At 34.8% G+C, this 18,610-nt stretch overlaps 1 protein-coding gene and 1 long non-coding RNA gene across 2 annotated transcripts; both read left to right on the forward strand.

The window, feature by feature from the left end:
* Positions 1–3,039, forward strand: LOC147076017 (uncharacterized). Its single transcript, XM_085941749.1, has 3 exons — positions 1–220; positions 524–667; positions 2,330–3,039. The coding sequence occupies exons 1-3, from the start codon at positions 74–76 to the stop codon at positions 2,378–2,380; spliced, it is 342 nt and encodes a 113-aa protein (XP_085797875.1). The 5' UTR covers positions 1–73; the 3' UTR covers positions 2,381–3,039.
* Positions 3,040–7,867: 4,828 nt separating this feature from the next.
* LOC147076018 (uncharacterized) lies at positions 7,868–14,966 on the forward strand. The gene is made up of 3 exons (XR_015069916.1): positions 7,868–7,979; positions 9,065–9,169; positions 14,840–14,966. It is a non-coding gene; the product is annotated as an uncharacterized LOC147076018 (long non-coding RNA).
* Positions 14,967–18,610: the final 3,644 nt, after the last annotated feature.

Here is an 18,610-nt window from a genome sequence, read left to right on the forward strand (position 1 = left end):
TTCCCTTAAATTAATGTACTTACCTTGAACGGATCCTGTTTGTCACGGTCTTCCTGACATATTTACCATTAACATGGATGGAAAGCGAGAATATGATGGAGAACAATCTGAAGAAGAAGTCAAGCTTCTGTTTGATACGCAGACTAGCCTCCCAAACAGCCCGGAAGTTGGCACTCATGTAAAACAGGAGTATGCCGACGTTTCAAGTTGCAATTTCGAGGTTAGTTTTTTTGAAACTGATTTTTTAAAATTTGAAATAATAAAGATTAGTGTGGAATAATAATATGTTGTTTTTTTATAAACTGCGTAGAGACATACAATGATATTAAACGTTGATTTAAAAAATAATTTGATTATACATTTTGACAGCTACGATAAATTTGTGATCTAGGTTAGGGCAGGTTATCTTCTAATTCATTTTGACTATACTTATTAGTATACATTGTTATATGGATATTCTATGAAGTTACGTGAACTGAAAGTGGTTTTACTGTGTTAACCATAATGTTTATTTCACTATCAGCTATTAGCGGACCTCTCTAATATAAAACCTGAGACGGATGATCAACTATCCGTCGTCAAGCGCGAGATTATTGAAGATGTAATAGACCCATTATGTGATGTTGAAGATCCTCAACCGGGTTCAGATTACATACCAATACATCAGGTTCGTTCAATTGAATAATTTGTTCTTTTTCTTCCCTTGGCAGTGGCGCACCCAGGATTTAATATTGGGGGGGGGGGGGGGCGAGGAGGAGAATGTAAATTAGTTCCATAGACTCTTTTTCTTCTTCACAGCTTAATTTCTCGTTTATCGGTCTTTTGTCTATTGCACTCGGTGTACCTATACCATGGTCCCCACATCCTGAAACGGGCCCTCAGGCTAGGATATTTGGCGGCCCCCCTACCTACCGCTAAGATTAAATGCAGTGTGAAACACTACATTAACGTTTTTCAAATTGTGTTTTAGTTAAAATTAAGGGTACTTATACAGTGAATTATTGGCGATTTTTTTACTGTTAAAGCATATTTATGATGTGTGTTTATCTCACTTATCTGGTCAACCCGACACGCTGGGCCCCCCACAGCCCGGGCCCACAGGCTAGAGCCCTGTCAGCCCTCCCCAGCCATGACCTACACCACTCCGGAATTCGGGTGGACACCGAGATTTTTTTGACAGTTCCCTTAGGTATTGGGTTTCTAAAAAAACCTGACATTAGTGTTCAGAAATTTTTGTGTTAGAAATTAAAATCTAAAAAAAATTTCTAAAAGGGTGATGGAGAATTATTACAAATCATTTTTTGCCGTGTTTTTATTTGTCTAATCTATTGGCTTACAATTTCAATGTTTTTGGGGGGGCAAGGCCCCTTGTATGCTTATATGTAGAGAAAACGATAATGCGGTGCCCAATCCGTTGACATCTTTCCAATTATTGATGAGAGTGACGTGTTTAGATTTATTAAAAAAAATAAGAATACTCGCTCTTAGGGGCCGCATATTATGTCCCAAGATTTTTTTTAAAGGGCTGTATTGACTTTGTCAAGTGCCACTTTCATATATTATATTCAACCTGGCAATGGAGACGGGTATCTTTCCGGAAGCATGGATGATGTCGAAGGTTACTCTAATTCATAAGAGGAGTACGGAGTCATCAGTGAAAAACTATAGGCCGGTAGCCATTCTCTATGCACAAGCAAAAGTTCTTAAGATGATCATGCACAGTATGATTTCTCCGAGGATTGAGTCATTTCATTGCCGACACAAGTATTAATCTAAAGGTGGCGCTGATCATCTATAATGAATGAGCAGCATGGGTTTGGAGCAGGCCGTTAAACGATTTCTCGCGTTATTCGGGAGTTATTTTAGGAATCGTACACCCTCTATCAGTCACAGACATTTAAAACATTTTCTGGTGTGCCTCAGGACTCAATTTTGAGGCCATTACTGTTCCCGTTTTTTATAAATGACATAGCATTGGTAATTAAAAATGCTATGTTTATATTGTTTGCTGATGACTTGAAACTCTTCATGAAAGTTATCACCTTGGACGATTGTCGTCAACTTTAACTTGATATAGATAATATATTAGATTGAAGATGGTTTACTAAAGCCTCGCGAGTATTGTTGTTCCAGTATTCGATGCATGGCAGAGTTCTTGCGGGAATATCATCTGTAAGGGATCTTGAAATTATATTTGACAATAAACTTACATTTAGTGGTCATATGGATACCATTTGTGAAAAGGCGCTAAAACAGTTGTGCTTTGTCTAGCGTACTTCCCGGGTCTTTTCGGATGTTACGGTACTAAAAATTCTCTATAACTTCTTAGTTAGATGCAGACTTGAGAGTGGATCTATCGTTTGGGCCCAGCAATCGTTGAAGTACGGCCTTATGGTGGAGAGGGTCTAGAAGAGATTTTTTAGACTCCTTTGCTTTCGGCTGTATGGATATTATCCATGGCTTTCTGTTGTTTACACTATCAAGATTCGTTTCTATAAGTGTGGTTTTAATCTTTAAGTCTTATCTTGTTAATCTATTTTCGTGTAAGTACCGTTTGAAGTACTCTCCGATATTTTTAATTAAACTCTGTGAAATCCGAATAAATACTAAACCTGGAACTATTTCTATTTTATAAATAAGCTATCCTATACATTTTTATTTCTTGTTAAAATTCATACGTACACCAGTGTGCTTATTTCAGATTTTAATAGATTTTTTAGTACCTAATAATAATTGTTATCGTAATTGTGACTGTAGAAAGTGTTAAATGACATAACAAGTAATTTGTACACGATGGAATCAGTGGCGGCCGGTGATTTTTTGGATTGTTATTTTTGAGGGTGCGCTGGAAACTTACCTTATTGAAAAATGAAATCAATTCGGCGTTGTTGTTGATTTGACAAAAGGTTATTGATATTTGGGAAATTACCTCTATATTTAAATTTTTAATAAAACATGATGCGATTTACTTAAATCTTTATTGGATTAGTTTTAAGAAACGATTGTATCTCTTATAGTAGATAAATACCTCTTATTTTTAACGGAAACTATCTTATTCTATAAAAGTACTTTAGGTATATTTAGCAATCTGTACACTGTTGAATAATGATTATTATGAAAATGCATTAAGTGAAATGGTGTTAAGATTTATTAGCTCATCACTAGAATTATTCATGAATTAATATTTTTCTATATTTTCAATTTTAATTTATTTATTTTTTCAATTTTAATTTTTTTTACATATTGTGGACATTACAAATTACAAGTTTAAGACGTTAAACCGACAATAACCGACATCGTTTCGCGTTTAGTCAACACACAGGATAATGAAATATTAATTTTCCAGAAATGCGGTAGGTAGCAAAATTATTTTTATCTTCACTGATTTAAATTGGAGTACACATAAATCAAAATATCTCACCGACATTGTATTTCTTACCGATTTTAAATTTAGAAAATAATGAATTCTATTGTTTTTAGTTTTACAGGCATTTTACATACGAGATTGCTAAATATGATACTAAACATAATTTGACCGTGAACGACAAGTAGTAAGCTACAACGTGTATAATAACAAACCATAATTCAAATCTGTAATTGCTCTCTACTCAGACCAATATGATGTCATTTTACCCGGGACTTAGGACCGGGGATTCTGGGACTATTCTGGCTAAAACTATTAGCACGGTTTAAGTTGTTTTTTAATGGCTTTATTTCATACTAAGCTTTGGGTTAATTTTAAGTAAACTAAATATATTGTCCGGGCGCAAATGATTTCAGTGAGGATGACGTATATGGTGCATAGTGACTGTATTATCGCCTATTGCCAATATCGGCACATCGGTTTTTGGTTTGCATTACAATAAGTGAGCGATAATATTAAAAACCCTATGAAGAAAAAATATGATTTACGATATTGAACGATTTTTCAATACTCAATACTTAATATATTTTCGGCTATGTTAAACTAAACAGACAAATACTCTAAAAATATATAAATTGACATACCTACACACTATCTACTGAGAAAAAGAACATTTCCACGAAACCTGCTATCAAAACAGTTGCGGTTTTAAGTAGAGAGAGAACAGATTCCTCCGGCATTGTGGCCACGACGACATCACTTTGGAACAGTATTGGTGTCATTAAATTTGACAGTAGGTAACGAAACAAACACCTGAGTCACCTGAAGCACTGCCACAAGAATCTAACATTCTACTTAGACAACATGTAGCGCTGATAGGTTTCGAAGCACCTCGTGACAATTTCGCCTATTATAATATGTATTACAATGGGTAAAACAATACCTAGGTACAACAATAGTTAAATGGTCAGGATTTTTTATGCTTCTATTTTTTGAAATAACATATCGATACATTCTAATGACAGTTCGTTTTATAGAAAACCGTCACTGCTCTTTTTAAGATTAGGTTAGGTTATCATGGGATCGAGGGATGGTTTCCAACCCTAGTATCCTAATTTGAATTAACATGCGCCTGTCAATTATAATGGTCGCAGCCATGATTTATTCTGGATCGGAACCGTTTCCTCGTGTCAAGCCTATCAGGCACCATTAGCGAGGGGTGCAAATTAGTAAATGCGCTCCCTAAAGACATAAACATTTTCAATGATGTACTTTGTCTTTTGTTTTAGAAACTTTATTTTTCTGTGTAAAATTGTAGGTATGTTTTTTGTTTTTAATTTTTTTTCTGTATTAAATTATTGTACTTATGTATGTTTTGATTTTTTTTCTGTTATTATTATTATTATATTCTATATTCTCCTCTTCTCTCTTCTGTTATGATTGTAAGATGTGAAAGAATGTGAATCAGATCTGAAATGTATTGCCACTGTGATAAGATTAATGGAACAAACGACATCCAATCAACCACCAAACTAATAAAAACCAGGGAAATAGGTACTTAGTTATATTTTACTTTCATTGAACTAAGAACACAATATTTGCAGATTATATGCCTAAACCTAAACCATTATAGTAAAGTTTAGGTTGGTAAGTATGATATTATTATGATGTCTTTTTCGGTCATACTAGCTTCATAATATTCGTTTTTGTAGAAAAAATAAGGATACATAAATAAAAATATAGATGGTCTAGGTTACGTTTCTTACAATTCCGTAAGCCCTGCCCAACGAAACCATTATCGACAAAAATATCTAAATAATTATACTATTAAACCATACATTAACACATATTTTTTGACTATGCATTATCTACCTACTATGGCTTGGATTAGGTAGGGTTTAATTGAATTTTATAAACTAGCCAACACTAAGTATCCACACAAAGTACCTAGTCTTATTTTAATGAAAGCATAACTACACCAACCCACATATTTTGACTGACAAAGTTTGGTTTGCACTATTTTTATCGGATCGTAACAGCCTACCTCCACTCTTCGCTAGTGTCACCTACCTAATCTACATAATATATCTAATATTATAGGCACACTATTATTATAGTCATAAGAAGACACTGATAATATTATGCTTTTTATATTTTTATAAAATCCCTTAAAAATACACTTACCAATATACAATTGGAAAATGATTTCGAGCGGGTTGACTCAGAAAATGAGAGTGTTCTAGAGCAGTGCTCCGCAACCTTTTCACCAAAGTTCTTCCGAGAATTCCACGGTACACCACACGTAAAACAATTTATACACCAAAACATGGACCCCACTTCCTAAAGAGGGACCCCAGGCCAGGATCTTTGGCGGGCCCTCTACCTATCGCTAAGGTTAAAGACAGTGTGATACCCTAAAATAGCGTTTTTCAAATGGTGTTGATTGTAAGTTTAGAGATTTTTTGTATTTATAAATACATCCACTTGAATTATGGTTAGCTGTCGGGTTGAGAACAATTTTATTATTTGTCGAGCATTGACATAATAATAAATTGTATCTTACAATCGTATGTTTTAAAATATTAATACCAGCGTAGTAAAATAGCGCCGCAGGCGACTTTTTTACCTTTCTAGCAAAATTGTAATTTATGTTTATCTCACTTATCTGGTTGACCTGCCACACCAGTCTTCCCTGAGCCTGGGCCCCCAGAGAGCCCTGTCAGCTTCCCCTTGTAAAGGCCATGCGCTATAATTACATTAGTATATTATGTTTTTCTATTTGGTAAATAATTAAATATACAAACAACATAATACACGACGAAGAACTAAGTGTACAGATTGCCATGTATTTGTATTATCAATAACTAATTAATGTGATAACTTAGCTTTTTTCAATGAAAAGTTTTATATATTATTTTGACTTGATATTTGAAAGAGTAACCCGAAGCCGTCAGTCAAGACCCTTCAAGCAAGACTGCTTATTATTTTTAATTATAACTTGAGTTGAAAAACTTTGCTCACCTAGATATGTCGTATAAAATGAGAGCTGAACTGCGATAGCCTTGTCGGAAATCCGAGGATATTCTTTATTAACCGAAATCCTGAAAATAGCCAATGGAACATCGGCGAAGTTCAGTTTTAGCGTCCCGTCGTTTCTCAATTCAACCAATTCCTCTCGAATTTATAGGGAAAGCGCTTCTATAGAATCTTCTATGAAATTTCTTTTGCAAGTTAAAGTTAAATATTTTTGAAACGGATTCAAAATTAATTGTTTGTTTTCAATGGTGGTCTGGTAGGTCCTTTGGTACATTTGTAGAGATCCTTATCTTAAAATTATTTGTATTGTTTTGGGAGCAATGTACCGCGACACACCTAGCATCGTCTCGCGGCACACCAGTGTGCCGCGGCACACCGGTTGCGGAGCACTGTTCTAGAGGATGCACGCCAAGCTAATTACCTATGTGAACTATTTATTATAATATAAAAGGTAAGTACTTAGTTACTATTATTTATTACTTTTTGAAGTTATACTTCTTTTGGTGCGTTTGGGAAAATTTTTGGCGTGTGACATGTAGGTAACACATAATTTATTTTTTCACGCGAAAAAAAAACGCACTCCATTGGATTCGAACCGCCGATTGTTCGGTTATCAGCCGAACGCACTACCTTTACGCCATAGCATGATACTGCAAACGTGACGATTATACAGTATAATAATTATAGTTTAGAATTGTTCCGTTGCCTAGGCAGTGAAATTATTATTGTCGGCCATTTGCAATTCCTTACGTAAACAAACTATTAAACGAGTGACAGTTGATACCTTAAAAATAAAAACAACAAGAAACTATTAAGTATATAATTTAGTACCTAATATAAGTTAAAGTGTTTAGAAATAAACCAACGGCGTTCCAATAAGCGGTCCTTTTTCTTGAGTGTGTAGTTTAATAAGATAATTATTAAGAGCTAGTCAAAGAATCTAGTTTAGCACAAGTTTTGTTTTTGTTTTGTTACCTACGCCAAAGAAGTATAACTTCTAATGCGCGTACTTACATAACTACACACACCGATTTTTTTAAAAATAATACTTCCTAAATTATATAGGTTGGTAGGTATCTATAATAATTGATGTTGCATTTCGTTGATTTAAACATTTTCTAAATATTATTGACCTCCACATTCAAACTTATTGTAATAAGGACAAAATGTCAGTAAATTCTAGTGTGTTGGAGAATTATTGTTATCTTTAATACAATTCTAGGTAGGTATTTAATTCGTAATCAAAATGAATCAGAAGAAAGCAATCTTTCCATAATAAATCGAATGTAATGACGTGACAATCAAAATTATGTTCTATCTCTTGTCTATGGTATTGTTTGTCTACTATCACGTCTGCCAAATTCTGGTCTGTCAGGACTTACATTCCGTTCGTGTGACACGATAATCTCTAAAAAAAGCGATTTCAATTCGTAAGATGGACGTAAAACGTGAAGCAGGTGACTTTAAACCTGATGCAGATGAGCAACAGTGGTTCGATGTGTCCTTACAGGGAAATAACCCGGAGCCAAATACTTGCATCAAACAAGAGTATGCCGATAATCCCGGCCACGCTGCCGAGGTTAGTTTTTCAGAGCTTATTTATTATAAAAACATACCTGTTAAATTAGTGTTTGTTTTATTTCAATCGCTAATATTTGTGTGATTGATTAAATTGCGATCTCTCTTATGATAAACATTATCAATGCATTGGTGGGAAATATTGTAAATCATATAAGAAACTGAAAAAAATTGATGTTCATAAATCGCCATCTTTATACATATTATTAAAGCCTGAGCATAACTTTTTGCACAAGCAACGAGTGGTCCACTGCCATACTATTTATTGATAACGTACATGCAAGTAGAGTTTGGTATACTATAATGACTACAAGAGTATAAATAAGTTGTTAGTTATTGTCGTTTAGAATCGACTGTCGCATTGACAAACTTCCTAGTGTATTATGATATTATTATACACAGAAGAAGTTTACTCACTTTGATCGTCACTTTCAATTATTAATCACACATAACCACTAAATCAGATGAACTCCAAGGTCTCCAAGGTACGTTAAAATAATCTGAAAGAAATCTGAAACTAAGAATACTCCGACAAGTGAACACGACAGGCGCGTCACTATGAGCACTCTATAGGTCATCCATAGACAACGGGAGGGGTGAAAAGTAGGACCAGTCGTGTAATGTATCGGCTTCCTTCTTCAGTGAGTAATGGTTGGATACATAGCTCGAAGGAACAATCGTTGGACAAATTTAGTCATCCAGTGGTATCTAAGAGGAACAAAACGTCCGCAAGAGGCCGCTGGATCGATATTGGCTTCAAAGTTTGAACTTCAAGGTTATAATGTTTCAATATTTCATGTTTTATGATGTTTTTTATTATAGTAGAATGTTAGGTAAGTACACGTTTGTCTACTGAAAGCCAGGCGTGAACAGCAGCAATTTTCATAATAAATTTCGGCAAGAATCCACGAATTCAAGAATGTTAACCTAACCTAACCGACACCCGACAGTATATTTCAGCTTCCACTAAACAGACAAGAACCGATTATTAACACGGGGTGTCAAATACTCTAAACCAAATAAATCAATATTATTCAGAACCTTTCAACACTCCTGCCCACTAAAACATCTGATATTAATTTTCAGGGAGTTGATTTTAAAGAGGTGTATGTTGAAGACACAATACGCCAAAGCATTCATGAGGACCCTCAACCCGGTTGCTCATATTCGGAATGGAAACCAGTAAATCAGGTAGATACACAATATTCTATGAAACTTGAACAATGAATGCATGTACGTACTGAGATGAAGGGGTTTATTTCGGTTGGTTTAAACCAGGGGTTGTCAACCTTTTTATACCTACCGCCCACTTTTGTTTCTCTTTTAGTGGTAAAATTTTCAAACCGCCCACCGGTTCCACAGTAATGGTGATTTATAAAGTAGGAAGGAGGACCTTTCTTATTCTTCTTCTTCTTCCACCCTGTCACGTCCCAAATTGAAGCATGGGGTAAGCATAAGTTGGCACCACTTCCCTCGGTCCTTCGCCAACTCTTGCGCCTCCCGCCATGTCAGATCTGCAGCACGTAGGTCGCTCTTAAGCACCGCTGTAAGTTGAGGGAGGGCCGGCCACGGCGACGAAACCCTTGAGGCTGTGCCTCAAGGGTACGAAGTGTCGCAGAGTACCTTTACTTTATAAAATTCAGAAAGTTAAAGCAAGTTAGCAAGTTAAAGCATATAATAATAATTACTTACCAAATACTTTATATCAGACTTTCGCTAAGTTTGGCAGAATAAATCTTTATAAAACAACTAACTGCAGTTAAATTTATCTTTTTATTTATAGTTTGCATACATATAGAGCCATTTAGTTTCACCTACGTAACGTGAACTAAACTTATGCGAGGGCGATACAAATAGCATATTTTCTGAAATTTAAATTGTCACAGGAAATATTAGGAAAACATAATGAAAATGTTTTAAAACCCCTAGCGCCCACCATTAAAGCTGGAACGCCCATTAGTGGGCGGTAGGGAGCAGGTTGATTACCCCTGGCTTAGACTTTAATTATTACCATGGATTCAGGGTAAGCGAATGGTAGGTAAGTATAGTTTTAGTTTCACACGTGATATGAACAAAAACATATGTGCAAGTTTATGTGATAATTGGATTCTTTGCGTGTTTTATTTAGACATGAATTTTATGTCAGTAATATCCGACCCAAAGAGGTTGGACGGTCTTTAATATACGACCATTTATTTCCGATACATCATAATATAGGTATACGGCGAACTGCATACATACATATAAGTTTCCGGACACGGTTGGTCATTCATACAAAAATTGGGAAACAAAAATTTGTTGGAATCATTAATTATTATGAATCGGGCAATAGTGGCGTGATTTGTTTTTCGCAGCCCTTCACAGGCTAAATGTGGAGTAGAGGATTCAGTTGTATACTTTCCAATTATTAAATTTGCTTTGTATCACTCATATGAATTTATAGTTTCATCAGTCGATATCCAGACTAAATTATTTAAAATGTCTTAGGTACCGTATTTCTGCTAAAACATATTCACGATTAACTACGGATTTTTACGGATCGTTGATACATCTATGGGGTCGAGGATAAGGATATGGGTAGGTGAGGTTATAATGATACAATGCGTCTGACAATGTAATTTAACCAGTTTTTTCTCCCACATAAAAAAATATCAATATGATATTACAAGGTTACAATTGAATACTATCTGATTCAAATTTCGCAGATAAGAAAATTATGAATGATTATAGGAAGAATTAAGCCGAGTTGAAGAGTTCTACAGCGATCTCTACAGTGATGACACTGACAATACGACTATAGATTTAGATCTTCAGAGAAATGGAAATTCGGAAGACTATACTTCCGAAATCACATCCTGGGAAGTAACCCATGCTTTAAATTACACGAAAAGTGGGAAAGCCGTAGAAGATTTGAAAATAAGTCGGCTAGTAGGAAGTATGTTTGAAAATAAATGTAACAAAGACGAAAGTCATGTTCAAATGCTTTGCGGGCCAAAAATAGATCCTCGTCAATGGCACTCAGCTCGAACAGGTGAAAAGCTACATCTATCTGGGACAACAAACGTCTATAGATGGATGTATATTTGATGAAATTGTTCGCAGGGAAAAGCTAGGCTGGAGTGCTTTTGGCCGCCTGAATAATGTCTCAAAAGTGATCTTCCACTGTGCCTAAAGCGCAAAGTGTTCAACGAGCGTGTGCTTCCTGTGATCACATATGCGTGTGAAACATGGACCCTAAGTAAGAGAGAGATCCAGAAACTTAGAGTAGCACAACGTGGTATGAAGAGGTGCATTCTGGGCATAACGCGAAAAGACAAATAGAGGAATGAGTGGATAAAGAAGAATACAAGGGTTTGTGATGTAATAGAGTTTATTAAAAGCCTTAAATGGAGATGGGCTGGACACAAAGCTCGGAGAAGAGACAATTGTTGAACAAATCTAGTCTTCCAGTGGTATCCAAGAAGTACAAAACGTCCGCAAGGTAGACCTAGAGGCCGCTGGATCGATGAAATGATAAAGTTCTGCGGACATACGTGGCAGCGTAATGCACAGGACCAAGAGAAGTGGAAACAGCTTGGAGAGGCTTTCATCCAGCAGTGGATAGATTCAAGCTGATGATGATGATGATAATAGGAAGAATGAAAAATGCTGATATGAATTCTACGAATTAGGTACGCAATGAGTGACGTCGACGTTACTGTACCGGAATGTTTGTAAGAAGTGGGAAGTGAGTGTGTCCCGTCAGAGTACGCGGTATTTGTATTTATTGACTGAAAAACTGCATTGTGTGTTTTTGCTTGTTATTATTTTGCAATAACAATGAAATGCATGTTTGATTCTAAGCGCTAAATATATTATGGTGCATGTCGCGGACTATCACGTGACGTCATACTTAGCTGTCGCTACGGGAAAAAAGTGTGCAATGTCGTTTTTCTAGGTGGTTAAAATGTTATCAGACTGATGGCCTCGTCCCGTAGCACATTTTGAACCTTTAAACGAACATTGTCAGTTGGCAAAATCTGCCGAAATCACCAAAACAACAATGAGGTCACCTCTCGCTGAACCGCACTGTATCGATACCTGCATGACATTTTGAACGTTTCTATAATTTTCTAAATGTCTACACTTTTTCGAATTATCTCAAAATCACGTTTTTTGTTTGTAATGATTGGCACTATGTATTTTATATAAGAATATTGTCGATTATCTATGGTCTGCAGGTTGGGTTATGTTCAAGATATAATATATGGATATAATATTGCAAGTAATTTTGACGTATGCACACGCAGAAACTGTTAAAATTAATTGAAATTAGCATGAATAATTAATAATAATTCAAAACACAGTACACTCTCAGTAATCCGTCGCTCGTTTATCCGACAACTACTAAAATCCGCCGTTATTTTTACAAGTCGAGAGCACAAAATCAAGCTTTATAATTCCCCGTTATTCGTGTATCAAATTCAGTAGTCCGCCGTGTAGTATAGATAACGTGACCATACGTCCCGTTTTGAATGGGACCGTCGCGTTTTTTAGGTAGCTTATCCCGTTGTCCCAAACACATCTTTGGGACGCCGAAATGTCCCATTTTTAGAAAGAGAGCAAACCCACAGTAAAAAATTTAAAAAAGCGTGAAAATCTAAAAAAATCGATAGAAAAGCACCAGTAGAAAGGGTATTTTCTCTTATTAAAGAAAAAACACAGTTGCGAGTCACAGTTCTTAAAGTAAGTTTTGATAACCCTGCCAAGAATTTCATTTATCCCCTGGATACCGACGCGAAGCCACCTAAAACAATGTACTGCGCACGTGAGACTTGAAAAATAATTTGTATGAAGCGGCGGTATTTAATTAAATTAGTTAAGGAATTTTCCGAATTTAATTAAACAAAATAATAGGCGATGTAACAGCTGTAATTTTTATAATCTTTAGGGTTTAAATTCTGCGACGAAAATTAATTAGTTTGTTAAGAGCGGACATGCTCAGCGTAGGTCAAAATGCAGCTTTTATTGTATTTTCAAAGCATGATTCTGAACATTCCTTAAACGTTGTAGATAAACTATTTATATAATTTTGAAGCCTTATTATCCTTTATATTTATTTTAAACATTTGATGACTGCATAAAGTATTTTTATTACATAAAATAGTATTCTTTTGAACCTCTCGCTCTAATGTTCTAGAATATAGTCGTATTTCAGTACATCCGTGTGCAGTGGTGTTAAGATTTTTTACATTTATTAATTTTTAAACGCATTTATAAAACCATTAGTATAATTTATGTCGACATTATTATAGTGAAATATTTACGATAAAAAATTCTATTGATAATCTCTGTGATCCCAAATTTGACAAGAATTAGGCCTTTTATTTTTCAAAAAATGGGCAAGATTAACACATTTGAAGATAATTCTAAAGATACTTATTATAAGCTATGATTTTGAAAGGTGGTGATCATTCTAAGTAACAGCATGACTGTGACGTGACATGCATCTCAATTTGACTACAACTTTAGTTGCTTAGTCAGGTGTGTTACGTGACTATTGATATATTTTGTTTCGTAAAATCTAAATAAATATTTATATTAGTTTTGCTAAATCAGCTTCCTTTTGAATTTTAATTGGCCTACTTAAATTGCTTGTTTCACCATAATTATTGTTTTCTTGATTTTGAACAATATGATATATAGTTATTGTAATGGTTTTGTGCCAAGCCATATTATCCGAAATCTACTCATACGCATTGGGAATTTAGTAAACTTAGTTAGTAGGTAGCTAATGTTATCATTATTTTGTTCTAAAAGATTTCTATAAGTCTGACTAGAAAAATATATAAATAGTAAAATGGATTTTTTGTTAGTTTTCGATTTTTCTAACTATTTTCAACTCGGATTATTCTGGGTAATCGAGTTTCTACTGTACAATGTTTTACGATTAATTTATATGTAGGTAATTGCAGCATGTCAAGCATATTATGATCTAGGGGTGTGCCATATGTCTGTTGAAAGGTTGGAGATTCACAAGTCGGTCCTACCGTCGCTTACACCGGTCGGCCTTTGTGATTTGCTATCTACGAGGGAGAATAAATCTTTTGTCATTGCGGATTGACTGTAATAAGAATCATGCACAGTGTACGCTGTGTACCGAGGTCTTTGTAAGTTGCTCCTTGGACATTCACCACAACATTGAAGGTCTTTACATCATGGTATACGTCTGCAGAACGGGTATGGAGACTTGTGTTGCTGAAAAAAAAGCAAGTGTCCGCTAGTAAAATCTTACTTGGGACTTTAGGATTAAATTGGTTCCCTATAGTTACTTAAGAGCGTACTTCCTTGAAACGGCAAATAATTTTCAACAGTAGGTGCAACAAAATTTCTCACTAGTCGCCAATCGGAGACTGCACGTCGATTTGTTTTGTTATGGCGTCGGATAAAAATGTTCTTAAATCGTGTAAAGATGACTAAAAAACTTATGTATGTACTTAAAAACTTACATATGTACTTAAAAAAGAAAACATGTCAATGAATATACTATTATTATTAGTAGTGTAACAATAAACATAACATTAAATGGACGCATGTTGGATTTTTATGACAAATTATATTTCGTTCGGCACGCGTCTTTTGCCGCGCATCGCCTATCCACGATCATTTTAGACCATGCCTCAGCTGAAGTCTAGCCTTAACAAGTACGTAGTGGAGCCTACAATACAACATCATATGGCATACATGCTGCAGAACCTAAGTAATAATCTACTTCGTGGTCGGAATTCCCCCACCGGATTCGTTTCAGGCACACTATAATAATATAGTCATAATAGGACATTGATATGCTTTTTTATGTCTGTAATCAACGTATTTTTTTAGATCCCTTCAATCTACCCTACCAGTGTAAAATTGGAGACTGATTTCGAGCGGGATGACTCAGAGAATGAGATGGTTCAAGAGGGTGTAGGGCGAAGCAATTATGATAACCCTCAACCCGGCTGCTATTATTCCGAATGCAACCCTGTAAATCAGGTATTTATTTATTTATTTATTTAATAATAGAAAACATTGTGGAGATAACAAATCTAAATTAAAGACGTTCACAACATGATATTTACATTTTAACAAATATTACTCTCTCAAAAAAAAGAAGAAAATATACTATATAATAATAATAATAATAAATATAAGTACAATTTTATACAGAAAAATACAATTTCAAAAACAAAATACATAGCATGTCACCGAAAATGTCTACGTCTCTTTGGAGCGCATTGACTAATCTTGCACCCCTTGCTAATGGTGCCAGATAGGCTTGATATGAGGAAACGTTCCTTTGCAGAATAAATCATGGCTGCGACCACGTAGATAATAATTTATTTATTTCGAATCTATATTCGATTAATATAATGTTGATGCACCAAACATGACGTTGTTATATAAAACTTCTGATCCTTATGGTCTGTTTCTAAATTGGAATGTAGTGTACTATTGCCCACCGAAGAAGAAAGCCGATACATTACACGACTGGTCCTACTTTTTGCACCTCCCGTTGTCTGGATGACCTGTCATTGTCTATAGAGTGCTCATACTGACTCGTCTGTCGTGCTCACTTGTTGGAGTATTCTTTTACTATTCCTACACTTTTCATAATAATATATGGATACACTGCTAATAAAAATATGAGTATTATAATGCTATTACATATCGATATTTCCAGCTGCCTTGACACAGGGAGTGGTTTGATTTGGATATTCGTCGGTGTTTTGTAAAAAGGGCGAATCAACCATTTTTGCGAAATCGAGATTTTAATGAAAATACAATATGTACCCCACTAGCTTTGTTGTGTAAAATGGCGAATTTTTATCTCCATAGGAAAGTACTTAAAAACGATAATCGACTAAAACTAAATTAATTGAAATTACGAAATAAAAAGCAAATGTGACATAGTAGGCCTTTTAAAATATTATATAATAGTACCTATTATAATGACAGTATTCTTTCTAAGCTTTATTATAAACTTGTTAGATATTTATAATCACCTACAGGTAAAAAACAAATAAATGTCAAAAGTTAAAAATCCTCCTCCTGTAAAGTAGCATTTTGGTTAATTCGCCCTTTTTACAAAACACCGACGATATGAGTTAAATGATAAATAATACACTAGAATTTATACACTTTCTGCAAAATGTATTATCACCGGTTTTTGTGTGAAGGACTAGTCTGACTTTGACAGCTGATGAATAACAGGAATGTATATTATTTATAAATACCACTGATAGTTAATATATTTAAATTGAAAATTTTGCATAATTCAATTTGAAACGAGAAAGGGCGAATCAATATGTCGAGCAATCTGGGATCTGATTTTGACAGCTGAAAAGTGGACCAATCGTTGTGCAAAAAGTTATTCTCAGGCTGTATTATCTAAAGATGGCGGTGAGTGCACCTATATCTGACGTTTTACACATAAGACTATGCCTGGGCCCTATAATATATTTATATATTATTTTAATATTTACTATATGTATTATTTGTGGATTTGTTATATTTAAAAAATAATTACTATTAAAAAAGTAGGTTCCATGAAAAACTATTATTCAATACCTACTAAATGTTTAACGAATAACTTTTAAAGACTGATATCATAGATATAATATATCTCCATTAATCCCCAATACCTACGTTACTATTGTTCCTGAAATGGACGATTTTACACCTCTCGACTGTAGTATTTTTATTGTCTATTATTATGAACGATCTATTATTAGGTTTTACGACTCTTTATACGCTTATCGAGTGTATTATTATTGGTAAGATGTAGAGTTTTTTTTCAGACATTTTAACTATTCATGATTTGTTTGAAACATTATGGCTATACTTCAGCTGGGGCGCGGTCTAAAACGATCGTAACTACGCGACGCGAAGATTGTGCAAATGACGCGTACAGATTATAACATAATTTGTCATAAAAATTCAACATGCGTCCATTTAATGTTATGTTTATTGTTCTATTGCTTATAATAATAATATATTCATTGACATGTTTTCTTTTTCAAGTAAATGCGTAACGTTTTTTAGCCATCTTTACACGATTTAAGAATTAATTCCCCCGTCGCCATCACAAAACAAATTGACGCGTTCACAGCTCGACTTTCGCTCGCCGATTGCCAGCCAGTCCGAAATTTCGTCGCACTCATAGTTGAAAATTATTTTCCGTTTCACTGAAGTACCATCTTAATAATGGTGTTCGTTGTCAATGTTAATTTGCCTTTTGGTGAGTGTACACAGTGCTTGAAAATGCCAAAAGGCGAAACCCAGCTCGCAAAAGACGACTCAAATAGAATAGTACAAAACTTAAATCCATTGAAATTTAAATTCAAATTCCATGAAGTATCTTTGGTCGTAGTATTATTATTTTTAGTACCTAAGTTGAAAATAATAAAATTGAGATTCTACTATGCGTTATACATGAGAAACACGGCTACATTTTGCCGAACAATAGCCACTCTATAATATTACTCTGATACTATTATATATTATATTATATAATATGTTTTATATACTTACAAATTTATGTGTAAGTTTTCAATATATTACAAGGGTATAACTTAAAGTGGTCATAAATGCATTTCAAACAACTCATCATTACAAGGTCACATAACAGGGTAAAATGGTGATATCAGTGCGGGTAAAGGAACGCGTGCCTAGATCCAACTGTTGTTTATCTCGTTAATCTTTCACTATTTGAGAATAAAACAATAGAACCCGAGTAAAATATTCATTAAAAACAAGTCAAACTGCTTCATTTCTATCATGAGGCTAGTTAAAGCGGTTCTGATATAATATCCTTCACCTGTCTTCACTTTTAATACAACATTCAGCACTTTCCCTTCAATCCAGTTGGCAAATGCAATTTGGTGACTACATACATGGTAAAAGACACTATTCGAGAACTACCGCTCTCCCAACCCAAACTGATAGTAGGATGTGCCTCAACAAATATCCATTTTTTTTAAACATAGCCATTGTTTTTCCCAGAGCCCTTCAACAGATTTTCCCATTACTAAATCAGATACTAATTTTCAAGAAGTTAATTTCAACGAAGAGTGTGATTCTGACACAAAACCCTAAAGCAAACATGTGAATCTCAACTCGGTTGAATTTGAATTGCACTCCAGTAAATCAATCTGATACACAATATTCTATAAATTTTAAACAATATAGTTTCTGTGACTTGCACTCAAGATGGAGTAGAAGTGTACTGCTAAAAAATATGTTAGTCATCAACGAATATTAAATTTGTACCTAGAATTAATTAATTTTGCCTAGCTCTTCCGTCTTACCCACCGCCAGGTTACCCTTCAATTCGTCGACATTCTCATAGATATCCGCAATTCGCAGCTGTACTCTGTGAAGTTCATATTAAGGGCATTACAGTGCTATATTTACAATGTCCTCTACATCATGACATTCATTGCAGAGTTGCGATTCGCTTCTTCCCATGAGGACATCAAATCTTTTGCCCATTGTGTGCCCTATTCTTAGCCTCAGTATTAACTTAAGCTCATTTCTCGTCAAAGGAGACTCTACAAAACAGGGCACCTCTCGTGGTGATGGTAGAATAGACTTACTCCATTTCCCCTTTTC

This window comes from Rhyacophila brunnea, unplaced genomic scaffold, assembly GCF_057557595.1.
Source record: "Rhyacophila brunnea isolate RB1 unplaced genomic scaffold, BYU_Rbru_1.0 scaffold_136, whole genome shotgun sequence".
NCBI lineage: Eukaryota > Metazoa > Arthropoda > Insecta > Trichoptera > Rhyacophilidae > Rhyacophila > Rhyacophila brunnea.